The 19,141-nt window shown below is 41.5% G+C and overlaps 1 protein-coding gene across 4 annotated transcripts in view; it reads right to left on the bottom strand.

Moving 5' to 3' along the window:
* BACH2 (BACH transcriptional regulator 2) overlaps positions 1–19,141 on the bottom strand; it is a 386,540-nt gene that overhangs the window by 84,379 nt on the left and 283,020 nt on the right. For all 4 annotated transcript variants that reach the window (XR_015133130.1, XM_086317709.1, XM_086317710.1 and 1 more), the window contains one exon: positions 3,409–3,663. Coding sequence is in view for 3 of the 4 variants with exons in the window: in XM_086317709.1 (XP_086173835.1) it covers positions 3,409–3,663 (255 nt within the window). In the remaining variant the exon portion in view is untranslated. The remainder of the gene's footprint in view (positions 1–3,408; positions 3,664–19,141) is intronic.

Raw genomic sequence — 19,141 nt, 5'->3', positions numbered from 1 at the left:
TGCCCGTCAAGGGTCAGGGTTTGGGGCTAGAATTGCGCAAGTGGACAGCAGCTGCAGGCCGGAGCCGGGTCTGGCCTAAGCCGACTAAGCAGGGCAGTGGGAGGGGTAGCAGTTTGTATCTGGAGATTTCCTAGCCAAAGATGGAGCTTTTGGATTTGGTCGTGCTGGTCCATGAGGAGCTCAGTGGCTGGCCGGCCGAGAGCACAGAAGTGAGCTGAGTGAGAACAAGGCTGGGACAAGGGCCAGAAGGTGATCTGACCATGATGGATTATGATGAAGATTTCCAAGGAGCTAATGAAATGCTTTTTCTTACATCATAGGAACCAAATGCCAGTGAGTTCCAGGCAGCTACTTTTCAAGGTAGTGTTTGTGATGTTTATTCACCACTTAATTCAAATTCTATGAAGTCATTCACTGAGCTAAGTAGGACAATGATCTTTGAGCCTGCAAGGACCTTGCAGTGTCCACACAGCAAGGAGAGAAAACAATGCCCGGTGCTTGGGGCCACAGGAGGGGCTCTGAGCAGAGGGACAGGCTTTGGAAGGGGGTATCAGAAAAAAATTGCAGACCCATAAAGGAAAATGTCATGGGGGTTTGCTCGCATGCCCATCAGCGAGATGCTTAGAGCTGGGTTACTGACAACATGAATTCACGTATCATAGGAAGGAAAAAAAAAAAAAAACGTTTAGTTATATCTGAAGGTTTCAGGTGCATAAATAACCAGAACGTTTTAATGATTTGGAAATGCAGATGACACAGGGGCAGAAATCATTTCACACGACTAGAAAGAAGAAAATCAGCATTTAGCAGATTCTCACTTAACTGGAACACAAACAACCGAAAAGTTCCAACAGCAGATTTTTGTGTGACATCTCTACAGTGTGCCTGACTACAGTGCCCAGTGCCAAGGAAATAAGTGATCATCAGGGATTTGATCTAAAAAGAAACTTTTAGGTTAGGCTTTACTGCCTTGGCATTGTATTATGATACATAATTTAAGGACTTCAGAATTTTAGGGGTTTTTACAGGTAAGAACTGGGGCTCAGAGAGGTTAAGGGACTAGACGAGGATTACAGAGCTTACTGGGATAGGGGGAGGCCAGGGCTTATAAGGGACAGGGTCCAGGGAGTTTTAAGATATGGTCAGCAGTCATAGAAGAGAGACTAAATTATGTAAAATATGGTTTTCATTTGTAAATATATTTTAAAATCTAACTTTTTAAAAGCAGTGAAAAACATAAATTAGGTGGTTCTCAAACAGATACAGATAGTAAATTAACTGTAAACTCCACCCCCTCCCCAAAACTGTTCTGGATAAGTGGGATTCTTGTCAGATATTTTCAGAGAATTCTAGAGCGAAAGTAAATTCAAAAGGCATTCTTGACACCCGCCCCTCTAGAGACGAAGAAAGAGTCTTACATTTGATGAAGTCCTACCAGTTTAAATGGAGACTTTTATATTTATCCTATCACCTCATGATGGATTAAGTAGCTGCCCATTAACACAGACGAGGACAGTCCAGCTCAGGATCACTACTCACCAGGCAGCCGCCTCTCCTCGGCCTTGACTTGGCACATAAACGTCCCTCCCGACCCCAGCCCCGATTACAGGGCCTTCAGCTGATTGGCTCTTTGGCATCTGGTACTGGCACCTTTTTAGTTATCCTCTTGCCAGGGGTGTGAGTAGCGGAGCCTTTCACATGGGCACATAACAAAGAAATATTCATGTGAAACTGCTACGTCACCCTCACTCTGCCAGCTGGCCGCTCTCCTGCTTTGCAGACACTGCTTAACAGGGGACTGGATCTGGTGATCCCTCTGACTCCCTGTCTATTTTGTTTTTTTGGGGGGGGGTATAGAGCGACTTTTAAAAGTTGAAGAACAGTTGATTTAAATTGTTTCAGGTGTATAACAAAGTGTTTCAGGTTTATATATAGGAATATATATGTACCTATATTCTTTATCAGATTCTTTTCCATTATAATTTATTATAAAATATTGAATCTAGCTCCCTGTGCAAATAATGTTGTCTTAAAGTCTATTTTGACTAGTATCAATAAGCTCCCCTAGCTTCCTTGCTGTTTATCTATTTTATATTTTGTATATAGTAGTGTGTATGTTTGTTTCTTAGGTTGAACTTGAATGTCCTTCTGCAGAGCAGGTGCTTGCTTCACCATTGCCTACTTCTTATATAATGAAAGTCATTCAGTCGTGTCCGACTCTTTGTAACCCTAGTCCATGGAATTCTCCAGGCCAGAATACTGGAGTGGGTAGCTGTTGCCTTCAACAGGGCATCTTCCCAACCCAGGGATCAAACCCAGGTCTCCCACATTGCAGGCAGATTCTTTACTGTCTGAGCCACAAGGGAAGCCCACTTTTTATATACAACCTGCTTTATTCATTTATATGATTTCTAGGCCTCTGGAGGCACTGGATTTATGACCTCTGGGACTTAAAGCTAGTTCTACCCATCATTCCCTCAGAGTGACTGGGTCCTTGGTGTCTCCTAGGAGTGCTGTGAAGAGCTGCTCTGTGGATCACGGCACAACTCTGGGGCTCTCTTTGTGCAGACTATGGATGTGAGTTGTGCAGTGCACAGCCTGTGCAACTGTCAGTGGCCCTAGTGTTGGTGGTGCATAGGAAATGATTCTGGCCCGAACACAAAGCCTAAGGCTGCTCAGTGTTACTCTTAGTCCCACAAAAATGAAGAGGAGTCAGGATGATGGAAGAAGAGAAACAGCATATGCAGTTCAAAGGGGTGACCAATTTAATGGTCTGTCAGCATGAAGCCCATCTTTTGAGTGCCGGCAGCTCAAACTAGTCAATTGAGTATCATCTCTGGACAGAGCAAGTACATCTACTAGTGTCCCCAAGGTACAGAAGTGACTGGACTCCCCAAAGTAATTAAGAAACCTGAGTAGGGTATTTTCAACAATGGTGAGAAAAGCAGTTTACACTTCTTAGAATCTTACTATATTAACTGTGAAAACGACGGCTTGCTTTTACTTTGCCCCCTGGGCAAGGAAGCTGCTGTGAATGCTTTCATTCTTTTACTCTCAGGGGAAGTCGAGTGTTCCTTCAACCATTTGAAAGAGAAAATCATAGCAACAGTCCCAGTGATTCAGATCCCACATCTAGGATTGTACTAAACTTTGGTCAAACGACTCAAAACCCGAAGAGTAAGTGAACTAGAAACTATGAGAGGCTGCGAGCCACAGGTGAGGTTCAGATTCATGCTTCCGAGACTTGAAATGCATCAAATAGAAACCGGCTCAGCCACAAACAGAACATGTGGGTAACTTGATCATCAACCAGCGAGCGGGGATGTGACACTGCGCCCACCTTCCAGGTCCACCTCCCAGTCAACAGGCCTCTATTAGCAACCACACGAACAAACCAAAGTACTGTACCTCCTCGGGCAAGCTGACCACCAAATCATTTTTCGTCTGTCCGACCAGCGCCTGCCAGAAGTATTCACTGCATGCGGCCAGCACAGCTCGGTGGGCCCGGAACTCCTTCCTTTCCACAATCAGGGTCACGTCACAGAGAATATCCTTTTTGCGCTGGTCATTGAGGCCCAGGAGGATGTTGGCGCAGTGGACTGTGGACTCATACACATACATGGGGGAGTCAGGCTTCTCATCCACAGACATGCCGTTCACACCCTGAAAGAGAGCAAGCCAGCTTGGGTCATCGCGGCTCCCCGAGTCAGAGAGATGGTGAGAAAGCATGCTGACCTCCTGTGAACCACTACCCTGATGGAGCCAGGCTAAAAGGCGCAGAACTGCCTGTTAGCATCTTAGGCTCAGCACCGTGAACTCATAAAACATCTGGAAAGTTGTGTTCTATGGCTGACTTTTCTCCTTTCCCCTTACTGCGTCTTTTTAAACCTCAATGGAAACAAAGCCAGGTCTTTTAATGGAACACCCCAAACACTCAAAACACATACCCACTTTAAAACTTGGTAGTTTTGATTTTGTTCGTGGACTGAAAGGGAACTTTCACACATGCTCAGTCCCAGTGCAAGTATTAACTGAGCTTTGTGTTAAGAGGAAATGAATCATTCAGAAGTATTGGCAATGCTGCCTTGATGAAGCACGTGTTTAAGTTTCTGGGCTGAAATTTGGCCAAGACGTCAAGCGGTTAAACATCTAATCACAATGCGTAATTTAACATGGGAACTAAACGGACTGTGTATGATGGAGTGGATGTAGCCACTTATCTATTGCAATTGGCCTCCACCACTTCAGACAAAGCACAGCTACCATAATGCTACTACTGTCATGAAAGGCTCTTGAAAAGAAGTGGAAGTGTGCTATCATTACTCCAGCAGACTGGATGTACACTCTCTTCAAGGAAATACACTATATCACATTAGCAGTCAAAAAAAAGATATATTCAACAGTGAAGATTACTTTTACAAAGGGGTTCTTTGCTTTAAAAAGTGTCCACTGACAAATTAAAAAAATCTAATTAATTTACCTAACAGTCGGGCTAGTGGTAAAGAACCCACCAGCCAATGCAGGAGACATAAGAGATGTAGGTTTGATCCCTGGGGTCAGGGAGATCCCCTAGAGTAGGAAATGGCAACTCACTCCAGTATTCCTGCCTGGAAAATCCCATGGACAGCAGAGCCTGGCAGGCTACAGTCCATGGGGTCACAAGAGTCAGACATGACTGAAGTGACTTAGCATGCAACAGTTTTCCAGTACTGTTTACACTAGTATGAATTTCAATAGGGAGTCTTACTTTCTTTTTGGCTTTATTCGTATTTATTTCATTAAAAAAAATTTAAACAATTTTTTGGCGGTATTGCCTGGCATTCGGGATCTTAGTTCCTTGACCAGGGATTGAACCCATGTCCTCTGCAGTGGAAGCGTGGAGTCTTAACTACAAGACTGCCAGAGAAGGCAGAAGGCCTTCTTATTTATTTTTTAAAGAGTTTTAACACACCATAAAATTGCATAGTCTAGAGCATGCAATCTTGACATATTCTGGAAGATACTCACAACTGTGAAACAATACTAAGTCACTTCAGTTGTGTCCAACTCTTTGCGACCCTATGGACTGTAGCCCGCCAGGCTCCTCTGTCCATGGGATTCTCCAGGCAAGAATATTGGAGTGGGTTGCCATTTCCTTCTCCAGGGGATCTTCCCAACCCAGGGATGGAACCTGGGTCTCTTATGTCTCCTGCACTGGCAGGTGGGTTCCTTACCACTAGTGTCACCTGGGAAGTCCAAAAATGTATTCTCCAAAAATAGCAGTCCCTTGGTATCCACTGGAATTGACTCCAAGACTGCCCGCAAATACCAAAATCCATGGGTTTTGAAACCATAATCGCAATCAATACACAACATATTCTTCACCACCAAGTCTCTTTACATCCCTTAACAATCTCTCCCTACTCCTCCATTCACCTACTGATGGATATTTGGGTATTTCCAGCTTTGGGTTGTTATAAATAAAGTTCCTTTGGATTAGTGTATAAATCTCTGTATGAATGTAAGCTTTCATTTCTCTCATGTAAACACCTAGAGATAGAACTGATGGATCATTTGGTATGTGTAAGTCTAACTTATAAAGAAACAGCCCCTGTTTTCTAAAGCGGCTATGCCATTTTACATTTTCAATGGCAATGGATGAGCGTTCACTTCTTTCCCATCCTTGCCACCATGTGGTATGTTCAGCCTTTCTAAGTTTGGTAGTTATAATAGGTGCACTGTGGCATCTCTCAGTGATTTCAGTTTGCTTTTCTCCAGTGACTGAAGATATTGAGAATCTTTCATGTGCTTATTTGTCATCTATCCATTGTCTCAGTAGAGCATTTGATCTCAGAGTCGTGGGTTCATGTCCCACGTTGAGTGATGTGTTGGGGCTTCCCTGGTGGCTCAGATGGTACTGCTTGCAGTGCAGGAGACCTGAGGTTTGTTCTAGGAGCCATGGCTGAGCAAGAGGATATAAACTAAACAAATATGCCACCTGGGAACCCAATGTGGAGTTCCACTGAGGTCTGAGTGGGGCTGACTGCTATATGGCGGGATTGGACACGGGTTCACCTACCAGGCAGGAACAGTCATCAATAGTGATGAAGTCCAGGCAGCACGTGGATTCTCAGATTCTAGTTCATGTGTAAGATGGTCTCTTCCTGCAGATGACATACTATACATAGAAAACCCTAAAGATGCCACCAGAAAACTACCAGAATTCATCAATTAATACAGTAAAGTTACAGGATACAAAATTAATATACAGAAACCTGTTGCATTTCTGTACACTAACAATGAAAAATCAGAACAAGAAATTAAGGAAACAATCTCATTTACTATTGCATCAAAAATAAAAAAATATCTAGGAATAAACCTACCCAAGGAGGTGAAAGACCTGTAGTGGGAAAACTGTAAGATACTGATGGAGGATTTCTCTGGTGGTCCAGGGGCTAACTCCACGCTCCCAATGCAGGGGGCCTGGCTTAGATCCCTGACCAGGGAGCTACCTCTCACATGTTGCAGCTAAGAGTTCGCATGCGTCAACTAACGATTCAGTACAGCCAAATAGATAAATAAACTAAGTATTTTTTAAAAGATACTGACGGAAGAAACAGAAGATGACAGAAACAGCTGGAAAGATATACTGTGTTCTAGGACTGGAATAATTAATACTGTTAAAATGACCATACTACCCAAGGCAATCTACAGATTCAATGCAATTCCTATAAAATACCAAGGGGATTTTTCACAGATCTAAAGTATAATTTAAAAAATTTTATGGAAACACTAAAGACTATGACTTACCGCAACAATCTTGAGAAAGGACACAACTGGAGGCATCATGCTCCCTAGCTTCAGACTATAGTAAAAGCTAAAGTAATCAAAACAGTATGATCTTGGCACAAAAACAGACACATAGATCAATGGAACAGTATAAAGAGCTCAGAAATAAACTCACACATTTATGGCCAATTAATCTATGATAAAGGAGGCAAGAATATACAATGGAGAAAAGACAGTCTCTTCATTCAGTAACTGGTGCTGGGGAAACTAGAAAGAATGATATTAAAATGTCACTCTTTATAAAATTAATGTCACATCATATATAAAAATAAAATGGATTAAGGACACAAATTTAAGAACATAGAAATCCTAGAAGAATACACAAGCAGAACACACTTTGATATAAATTATAGCAATAGTTTTTGGATCTGTCTCATAAAGCAAAGGAAATAAAAGCAAAAATAAACAAATGGGATCTAATTAGACTTGAATGTTTTTGCACAGCAAAGGAAACCATAAAAAAACAAAACAAAAAGACAACCTACAGAATAGGAGAAAATATATGCAAATGATGTGACTGCCAAGGGGTTAATATCCAAAATATATAAAAATCTCACACAACTCAATATCAAACAACAACAAGCAAATAACCCAATCAAAAAATCAGCAGATCTAAATACACATTTCTCCAAAGAAGACATATTAATGGCCAAAAATCACAGGAAAAGATGTTCAACATCACTAATTATTAGAGAAATGCAAATCAAAACAACAATGAGGTATCACCTCACAACAGTCAGAAAGTCCATCAACAAAAAATCTACAAATAATATGTGTACCTATGGTTGATTCATGTTGATGTATCAGAAACCAACACAACATTGTAAAGCAATTATTCTCCAATTAAAAATAAATTTTAAAAACAAACACATGCATACACACACAAGAGTCTACAAATAATAAATGCTGCACAGGGTGTGGAGAAAAGGCAACCCTTCTACACTATTGGTGAGAATGTAAATTGGTGCAGCTACTATGGAAAACAGTATGGAAGTTCCCTGAGGAACTAAAAAGAGAACTACCATATGATCCAGCAGTCCTACTCCTGGGCATATACCTGGAGAAAACGCTCATTTGAAAAGATACATGCACTCCAATGTTCATAGCAGCACTACTTACAATAGCCAAGACATGGAAGCAACCTAAGAGTCAATCAACAGATGAATAGAGAAGATAAAGAAAGGATATATATGTGGGTGAAGTGAAGTGAAAGTCACTCAGTCATTTCTGACTCTTTGTGACCCCATGGACCATACAGTCCATGGAATTCTCCAGGCCAGAATATATACACACACACACACACACACACACACACACACATATATATACACACACACATATATATATATGTATGTATATACATATGCAGACACACAATGGAATACTATTCAGACATAAAAAGAATGAAAATTTTCCATTTGCAGTAACACAGATGGGATTGGAGGATATTGTGCTAAGTGAAATAAGTCAGACAGAGAAAGACAAATAAATACTGTATTGATATCACTTGTATGTGGAATCTAAAAAAAAAAAAAATACAACATACTAGTGACTATAACAAAAAAGAAAAAACATCTATCATTCCCATGAAGCTGTTGCTAGACTCTAATATGTCTGAGGATTTTCTTGACTTTATTACATTATTCCTGGATAATCCTTCCAATGCCATGCCAAGCCCACTCTGTGCCTCTTGGTTTTTACATCCCTACCAGAGCTTATCATACCCCTCCCTGTTGGCCCCTCTTCAAGCATAATGGAACACGCTGTTTCTCTTCTTCTTTTAGAAATCAGTCAGCCTTTCCCATGCTCCAGTTACCATCGGTGCTCTTCTAGGAATTCTGTCTAATTTGTCTGTTTTGGACTGACCAATGCCAACCAGAAATCTGGTTCTCCTATCAATGCATTATGGTCTATTTTCTTTTTTTACCTGCCATACTAATGTAAAAACACATTTTTTCCCCCTAATGCAGCAAATCCTGAAATCTGTAGCAGGACCCATGGGATCTAAGAATGAAGTACTTTGTAGTGAGTAACAGCCCAGAATAGCATATAGGAATCTGACAGCCAGTCTTTACACTAAGCATTAGACAATGTGTTAAAGTGTGCAGACATTAGCTGAAATCAGATTGTAAGGAAGCTTTCCAAAGGTTCTGATTTGGGTTTTGGCTGGATCTCATTCTTCTTTTTGTAGGCCAAAAAACCCCCCAGCTGCACAAGTACACACACATATACCCCAATCATCTTATCATATGGTTTGGCAGTAAGAGATAATTAGTATAATTTTATCAGAGTATGCTCATCCTCTCAAAAAGCTACACAGACCACAACTCTTATCATTCAAAGATGAAGTGTTAATGAATACAGACTCACTTGTTAACTCCCTCGTTCACTCTTCACTCACTATTGGGTCATATTCAGAAATTAAAACGTCTAACACTTAGTTCTGAAGGTAAAAGTCTACATCGAAAAGCCAAGAAAAGAAAAAGAACTACAATGGGAAACCTGAAAAGGTGCAATTCACAAAAAAGTGGACCGTTGAGTTTTTCAGATAATGTGTCATGTTTACAATGTTTCATAAGAGAAGACATGAATACACCTTGCAGGTAATGAAAAAGACCAAATTACAAACCATTTCACTTGAAATTCCAACCACACTTCTCCTAGAAACAGTGCATTAAGTAAACACTTCTGTGAATCAAACACTAAATTATTTAGTATTTGCTGAGTAAATTTCTGCTCTTATGAAGCATTCTTTAAAAGTCACTTACTACAGAACTGTAAGGGTTAGTTTATATAAAAGAAAGTTATCAAGTCTATAGAAGTTTTAGAGTGCACTGTGCCATTAAAATTACGAAGTTATTACTTTGGGATTGGAAACACTTTTCAATCGCATCAGGACTCAAACTTCTTACTTAAAGTGGAAAGCAATTCAATTTTGGCATTTTCTAATGGAAAACTGCAGTGCCTGTCACTTAATGTCTCTAATGCCTTTAGATAGCTAAATTGAGGGCCTGACATGGAGCACTAAAACGTTCCATGTTCTTTATTTACTCAAACACTCCATCTGCGTGTGTACTAGTTAGTGGCTAGGGAACTGAAATTTAAGGCCGTTATTAGGAGGAAGCACTTAGAATTATATCATCAAATCCTTAATAGCTCTGAATGGTTCTCCTACTTCAACATAAACTTCCATTTTCCTTGACCTTTCAGGAGGAAGTTCAATTTACTGATACAGTTTGTGACAATGGTTTTTACTGTGCAGTTGAAAAAAATTAGGAACCATCATAACAGGCCCCAATTTCAAGGGTAATTTTAGCTGTTGATGTTGTTGTTTTACTTCTTATGCTAACAGAGCCAAATAAAAAAGAATCGAAACTTTCAAACTATCGGGTAACATAATATTAGTGACAATGACTAGCATTTCCATTTTCAAGAGTAAACTGGAGGCCTTCCTTGGCAGTCCAGAGGTTAAGACTGCACTTTCACTGCAGGGAGTGTGGGTACCATCGCTGGCCCGGGAACTAAGATCTCGCATGCTGAGTGGTGTGGCCAAACACAAACAAAAACTAAAGTACATTCATGCTATGGCTTCATTAAAAAAAAAAAAAGTAAACTATTTGTAGAGGCACAGTATGATACAGAGGCTGAGCTAGAAGAAATACTAGAATGTTGGCAGCAGGTAGTATGTAATCATTTAAAGGCAATAAAGAAGTAAAGATTTACTATATATCCACAATACTGGAAAGAATTAGAAAATTAGATAAATAAAGTGTTTGTGAAGATATAAAGCCACAGGGACTCACACACTGACCATTGGTTCAGATTCTTTGGGAAACACTTTGGCATTATCTAATGAAGATTGTCATTCAGTAATTCTGTTCTCAGACTACACAAAGTGATGCTTCTGCATGTCTGTAGCAGAACTCTGGACAAGAGTGGTCAGAGCAGGGCTGTTCAGCTTCTGACTGGAAACAACGCAATGTCAGCTAGTGGCAGAATGAATAGACACACTGAGGTATATGCATATATTGTTTTAATGGAAGAATATAGAGTAAATTAGAGTCATATGCAAAATGGACAAATCTCACAGACCTAATTACTGAGCTAGAAAAGCAAGGCACAAAGTAACAACATGGTTGGATTCCATGGACATCAAGTTCAAAAACAGATAAAACTTCAGTATCTATGGATACACACACAGGTGGTGAAATTACAAAGAGGACTCAGGACTTGCCTGGTGGGCCAGTGGTTAAGACTCCACGCTCTCAATTCAGGGAGCACTGGTTCAATCCCTGGTCTGGGAACTAAGATCCCACATGCAATGTAACAGGGCCAAAAAATAAAAACAGAAAAAAGAAAAAGACACAGAAGGGAAAGACTTATTGGAAAGTGGTACTGGGAAGGTCTCAGGGGTGCTGTCACAAAGTTTTATTTCTTGACATCAGTGATAGGCAGATATTTGTTTGCTTGTTATTGAATTACACATTTGCTTATGCACTTTTCTTTTTCTACATTGTATTTTATCAGTAAAAAATCCTATGATTGTGTCCTCAGACACTCAGTTGTATCCAACTCTTTGAAACTCCATGGAATGGAGCCCACCAGGCTCCTCTGTCCATGGAATTTTGGGATGGGTTGCCATTTTCTACTCCAGGGGATCTTCCTGACCCAGGGATCTAACCAGCATCTTTTGCATTGCAGGCAGACTCTTCACCACTGAGCCCTCTCGTTCTAAATGGAAGATTTTAGGAACGAGTTTACAGCTCAAGTTCCCTGCCTCAGGTTCAGTGACTTAACTACAAAGGTCCTGGGGTGGACTTTGGGTTTTAAAGAAAAATACATACCCACATCTTCAGTTCAGTTCAGTCGCTCAGTCGTGTCCGACTCCTTGCGACCCCATGAATCACAGGTACGCCAGGCCTCCCTGTCCATCACCAACTCCCGGAGTTCACTCAAACTCATGTCCATCGAGTCGGTGATGCCATCCAGCCATCTCATCCTCTGTCGTCCCCTTCTCCTCCTGCCCTCAAATCCCTCCCACATCTTACAACCTACAATTTAAGGTCTGAAGGGACCTTAAAGGCAATCAAATCTAGCTGGACATTTTAAATAAGAATCTTCAAAAATGGGCAGAATACAGGGACAAGGTCCTTCAGGAGGTGGTGAGACATCTGAGAACAGGCTTATTTCCAAACAAGCCTCTTTTCAGAGATCTCATGTTTCATCTTCTCTCTGTGAAAACCCAATCACTTCAATGCATTTCCACTTCCTTATCTATAAAATGAGGAAATGGATTAGGTGACCTGCAAGGTATTTCTAGTTTTAATTTCAATGGTTCTGTGAAAGTATAGAAAGTTTAAGAAAAACTTGAAATGTGAGCTTTTCTAAGTACAGTCTTGAAAAATCTTTTTTTTTTTTTTTGAAGTTAGAGATGCTCAAAATAACATAGCTGATTGGAACGGAGAAATATCACCACAAAACTTTTGGGAAAGATGAACAAGAAAGGAAGACTTTCCCCAAAACAATCCGAACTTTTTCTCCTTAAAAAAAGTCAACCAACCCAAAGGCAGGATGAATCAAGGGCCAATTTGTTCATATCAATGGGATGCAGTGCCCACTGGGACTGAACAATGGTTCCACACCTTGCTCTCTTCTCATCCCGCTCCCCTCAAAGAGGGTTGTGGTGTGCAGGATGGATTCTCAGAAACTGTAGCTTTCGAATCAAGTTGGGTGTCCATCAGCTCCTCCTATCAGAATCCCCACCCAGTGATGTCAGGTGATACAACAGTGATGTCAGGCTGTTCGGGAGCCAGGAAGAGGTTATGATTTGGATTTAGCAATCACATAGGACACATACTGTCATTTCTAAAAGCAGATGAAGGAATTACATGGTTTGAAATCAATGGGGGAAAGGGATTCCATGCCAGACTGTTCAAGATACACAATTCTGTCATACAGAGTCAAGTAAGTCAGAAGGAGAAAAACAAATATCATACAATAACATATATATGTGCAATCTAGAAAAGCGGTACTGATGAACCTATTTTCAGGGCAGGAATGGAGACACAGACACAGAGAATGGACACATGGACCCAAAGGGGTAAGGCAAGTAGAGAGTGGGACAAATTGAGAAAGTAGCCCTGACATATTCTCCAGGCAAGAATACTGGAGTGGGTGCCATTCCCTTTTCCAGGGGATCTTTCCGACCCAGGGATCAAACCACGTCTCCTGCATTGCAGGCAGATTATTTACCTTCTGAGCCACCAGGGAAACCCACTATATACACTATCATGTGTAAAACAGATAGCTAGTGGAAGCCGCTGTATAGCATTGGGAGCTGAGTTTGATGCTCTGTGATAACCTAGAGGGGTGGGATGTGGGGGCTTGCAGGGAGGCTTAAAGAGGGAATGGATATATGTATATATATGGCTGATTCACACTGTTGTACAACAGAAACTAATACAACACTGTAAAGCAATTATATTCCAAATTAAAACATGATAAACAATTATTGTCAGTAGGGTTTGGGTGATGGTGGGGTGGGGGTAAGGGAGGAGCGTGGGCAGGGAGGAAGTGTGGAATTAGGAATGGAGAGACTGGAAATATGCGACTCTGCCATCATCTCCTCTGCTCGTCTTTTCTATATTTTGATGTCTGCTTTTGGTTCTTTTGTGGCCAGCTCCCAGCTGAGGGTATAGCTGAAGCCCCCATTTATTCCGCTGGGGTAGATCCATTCCTACCCGTGGCTATCTTGTCACTTCCAGTTTGTCTCCGTTCCTACTTCTTTGTATCCGTGTTCTCCATTTATATTCATTTCTCATACATCAATCTCTGCTTCCTATTAGCATTTGCTTCTTGCACATTAGGAGTTAGAGGACAGAAAGAAGTCATTTCCCGTCTCCCATTTTTCTCTATCAGGGCATCTGTGTGAATTGTTCTCTCCCGGTGTTCCCTTCCAGCCAGAGAAATATGACCCTAGAGCCTCACGCTGCTAATGTGAGAAGAAATTATGAACAGTGATTAGGAGGCTAAATGAGGGTGGTAGAACCTATTTACTTCATTAAGGTTCCTTCAGGGAAAAAGCAAGAATGGGAAACTGAGAGATAAGGGTTAATACTCAAAGAATAAAAGATCCATTTGACTCAGAGCAATCTTCAGTCTGCCTGGATTCTATCAGACGCCCTTCTCCATGGGGAAATCATTACAGAGAAATGACATGCAAAGTGCACCATAAAGCATCTGAGTCAAACCAGAGAGAGGATGACTCAACGGATCATTTTACGTTTTAATAGAAGGTGCTGCAGATTTCTACCCAGTGCACAGTTCGACACGGGGCGTGTATCCCACCCCCCACTTCTAAAACTTCTCCATCGGGTAGGAGGGGAGTTCCCAGAACTTGACATAAATTATTCTGTCTTAGAGAAGCACCAAGTCAAAACTCACAACAGAGAATCAAAGACTAAGAAAAGACAACTGATAGTCAAATGCAGAAACAAAGGGAGCCTGCGATTCTGTCTAATTCCAACTTTAGCATTACTGTCAGATCTCAGACTGTCAAAAAACTGAACTCAGTAATTAGTGGACTTCAAATCTGATTAAGGGGGTGGCAGAAAGAAAAGGGAAAGAGAGGGAGGGAAGGAGAGAAGGGAGGAGGAAGGAGAGAGAGAGAGGGGGCAGAAAAGGAAAAAAGAATATTTAAGTGTCATCATTTAAAAATTTTGCTCCTTGAATTCATTTCAATAGATAACTGTGTCATTCATTTCAGAAATTTACTCACCAGGTCATGACAACGCTGGGCTTGGTTATCGATGTGAAGAAACCATGTTAATAAAGCCATTGTTTCCTGGGCTAGTTTTCTGGGCTAGTTACTGCTTGTAGGTGCTAAAACGTGTAAGTTGCCAAAGGTAAAATCATCTGATCAGGAAGGACAGTGTTAGCTAGAGAAGGAATCATCAAACCTTACTCTTTCTCGGGGCAGGGAGTGGGGGCAGGCTCACCTCCAGATGCACTTTTGACAGAAAGGTCTGCCTGTACATAAAGAACATCTACAGTTATGTGGCTGTTCATCCCTGTGATCTCTAGCAATGGCTGTTCCGCTTCCTGAGAGGGTATGCTGTTTACAGGTGGGAAAGAAAACAGAACTGAGTTTCTGTGGCTTGGCAGAAAGAGAGTTTCACAGAAAAGGTTCTGAATAAGAGGAAACTTGCTTCTTTCATGCACTTGGGTCTTTTGGACAATGTGATTCTGTTCTGAAATATTGTCGATTTTGCAGAGATGCAGGCTGGCATGGATGAATTTCAGGTTGCAAGATGATTCAGCTGGTAACTAAAAACAAAACTCAGCACCCATGGCAGCAGCGCCCAATCAAGGCATCAAGGCAGAGGAGTCATCTGGTTTGAGGGTCCTTTTGGGAGACGCTTTGGAAATGGTCCGTGGATTTTCCACTGAAGCCCGGGCACCCTCACTCCTGTTTTTCCATTTCAAAATGATTAAAACCATGAAGCTAAGACCATTGCTTGGCAGTCTGTTAAATCCCACATCAGGTAATAAAAGCACTTGGACCATCTGTCACCAAGAAGGAGATCAAACGGAGCTGGAATATGAACACACAGGTGAAATGCTCTCCTGGGAGGATGCGGGAATGGCAGGAGGTCAGTGAAGAGAGACAGGGGAAAGGATGTGCTCGGAGCCTTCTAAGACCCTGTCCTGTCCTTGGCAGCTTCTCAGCGTGATGAGAAAGATATGCCTCAGATACAGCAGAGTCTGTTAGGAAGAGATTTTGTTCTGACTCACTCATTGTAAAAAGTGAGATTTGCACTGCCACGGTGGAGAAAATACCCTCTCTCCAGATGGAAAGGAAGAGGTATGACCAGACGGTACCAGAGAAGCATCCAGAAGCGTTTAGAAGTACCAGGCAGGAAGAGACTATTCAGTACTTTCTTTCCCTTCCTTTTTGTTTTGGGTTCTGGGTAAGTTCTCTCTCTCTCTCTCTCTTTAAAATAGAAGTATAGTTGATGTACGATATTATATAAATTATGGATGTACAATACAGTGATTCATGATTTTTAGAGGTTATACTTCATTCATAGTTATTATAAAATATTGGCGATATTCCCTGTGTTGTACAATATATCTTGGTAGCTTATTTTATACCTAGTAGCTTGGATCACTTACTTCACTATTCCTATTGCCCCTTCCTTCCCTACTGGTAACCACTAGAGCTTGTTCTCTGTATCTGTGAGCCTGCTTCTTTTTTGTTATAGTCACTGCTGCTGCTGCTAAGTTGCTTCAGTTGTGTCCGACTCTGTGCGACCCCATAGACGGCAGCCCACCAGGATCCCCTGTCCCTGGGATTCTCCAGGCAAGAAAACTGGAGTGGGTTGCCAGTTCCTTCTCCAATGCATGAAAGTGAAAAGTGAAAGTGAAGTCGCTCAGTCGTGTCCCATTCTTAGCGACCGCATGGACTGCAGCCCACCAGGCTGTTGTATTTTTTAGATTCTATGTATAAATGATAGCAGACAGTATTTTTCTGTCTCAGTGCTTTCTTGATTCTACAGTGTACCTGATTCCTATTTCTCTTTCCAACTCTAGACAGAGGGCCCTCCATTTGAGTTTCTGCTCTCCCACCTCTTGGCTTTGGGACATTGGGTACATTAATTAATGTACCCAATCAGACTCTGTAATCCTTGGCTTTTCCATCTGCAAAATGACTATGTGAAGATTAAATGAGATGAAGCAATAAGATATTTGAGCTTCCCTGGTGGCTCAGACAGTAAAGAATCCACCTGCAGTGCAGGAGACCCAGGTTTGATTCCTGGTTTGGGAAGATCCCCTGCAGAAGGAAATGGCAACCCACTCCAGTATTCTTGCCTGGACAATTCCATGGACAGAGAAGCCTGGCAGGCTATAGTCCACGGAGTCACAAAGAGATGGACACTACTCAGCAACTGACTATAAGGAGCTATTCAACTAGTTCAATAAGATATTTAAGATGGTCTTTGTTTCACAGTAAACACTCCACAAATGGAAACTATGGTTATGAAAGGAAAATGAATTTCTTTGTACATTATAAAAAATTTGTAGTTCTGCACAGAATGAGAGTTTCTTATATTGAGGCAAACACAAACTGTATGAAGAGTGAGGTATGTCTTTGTTTGCTAGATTCTCCTGCTTAATTAAACCTGAGGAAAGCCCAATTTGCCTGATTTCCATCCATTGCCTGTGAGAAAATGATGTAATAATGTGTGGGATCTGGTGTTTTCTGGCAACTTTGACCATGATGTCACTGCAGCCTTCTCTCTCTAACATCCATAATGACCGTGAATTGGGCAGCAGACTTGAGAGCTTTCTGAGAAGCAGAAAGTACTCTGTTAGCATCAGGAACAATCCTCACCACCATTTGACTAATTCTACACATGATTACGGTGGTACACATGATTATATTATTAATATCAAGAGTGTCTGCTCTGCTGGGCACTTAACCCTGATAAATTTCTCCCTCATGCCAAGAGAAGGCATCTGGCAGATGGGGGGAGGCTTGTACTGATTCTCATTTAACAAAGTTTCCAAAAGATTCCATCCCATCAATGCTTGTTCGAAGGATGAGCTTTGAACAGTCCACCTTCTACGACAGGCTTTCCCAGTTTTCTGTCTTTGAAACCTTTTGCATGTTTCATACAAATCCGAACCCTCCTGAATCTTCAGAGACAGTGGGTGTAGAAGTGGCCAGCCAGGCTCTGGAGCCAGTCTGCCGGCATCTGCATACCAACCAGAAGCTTTCTGTGAGGATCCCTCATCTGTAATCCAGTTGTCATGAGGAGCAAGCAAGCTAAAGGACAAACAAAGTGCTTGGAGCAATTCCTGGAGTATACAGTAAGCACGCACTAAGTGCTGTATCAGCAGGGTTAATAGAAGCAGGACAGTGCAATGGCCGAGGACAGCCAGCCTGCCTGCTTGGAATCCTGATTCTGCCACTCATTTCTGGCCCAACCTCCACCAGCACCTAACTTTTTTGTGCCTCATTCTTCTGATTTATACAAAAAGGGTATGATAAAGAACACCTACCCTGTAGGCTCATGAGGATGAAAACATTCCACGTGTGTGTCTGTTCATTAATTCACTCATTCAGTATGCAGTATGTGGCCAATAAAATTAGCTCTTCTCTCTCAACATGCCAACTGTTTCCAACCACTTTTCATTCCCAGACTGACGACAGCTTATCCTATTTTTTTTTTTTTCATTTTTTTCTCTGGTATTAAGCTACATGGGCTGATTATATATTTTGCAGATTAATTCTTTGTCAGTTGGTTTGTTTGCTATTATTTTCTCCCATGCTGAGGGCTGTCTTATCACCTTTCTTATGGTTTCCTTCATTGTGTGAAAGCTTTTAAGTTTAATTAGGTCCCATTTGGTTATTTTTGCTTTTATTTCCATTACTCTAGGACATGGGTCATAGAGGATCTTGCTCTGATTTATGTGAGAGAGTGTTCTGCCTATATTTTCATCTAAGAGTTTTAAGTTTCTGGTCTTACATTTAGGTCTTTAATCCATTTTGAGTTTGTTTTCATGTATGGTGTTAGGAAAAATATACAAGACGCTCATGCAGCTCAATACCAGAAAAATAAATACCCAGTCAAAAAGTGGGCAGAAGACCTAAACAGACATTTCTCCAAAGAAGACATACAGATGGCTAACAAACATATGAAAAGATGCTCAACATCACTCATTATTGGTGGTTGAGTCACTAAGTCATGTTCAACTCTTGCAACCCCATGGACTGTAGCCTGTCAGGATCCTCTGTCCATGGGATTCTCCAGGCAAGAATACTGGACTGGGTTGCCATTTCCTTCTGCGAGGGATCTTCCTGACCCAGGAATCGAATCGAGGTCTCCTGCATTGCAGGCAGATTCTTTACCAACTGAGCTATAATGCAAACCAAAACAATAAGGTGTCATCTCACACTGGTTAGAATGGCCATCATCAAAAAGCCTACAAACAATAAGTGCTGGAGAGGGTATGGAGAAGAGAGAACCTTCTTACACTGTTGGTGTGGATACAAATTGATTCACCCACTATGGAAAACAGTATGGAGATTCCTTAAAAAAAAAACTAGGAATAAACTGCCATATGACCCAGAAATCCCACTACTGGGCATATACCCGGAGGAAACCATAATTGAAAAGACACACTGTACCCTAATGTTTACTGCAGCGCTATTTCCAGTAGCTAGGACATGGAAGCAACCTAGACGTCCATTGACAGATGAGTGGATAGGGAAGGAAGTTATGTTACATATATACAGTGGAGAGTTGCT

The sequence above is a fragment of the Bos grunniens genome, chromosome 9 (genome assembly GCF_055505025.1).
Source record: "Bos grunniens cultivar Pamir isolate PY7600 chromosome 9, Bosgru_T2T1.0, whole genome shotgun sequence".
In the NCBI taxonomy this organism is placed as follows: domain Eukaryota; kingdom Metazoa; phylum Chordata; class Mammalia; order Artiodactyla; family Bovidae; genus Bos; species Bos grunniens.
The sequence above is the reverse complement of the archived record's forward strand: the minus strand, read 5'-3'. Positions and strand labels throughout refer to the sequence as shown.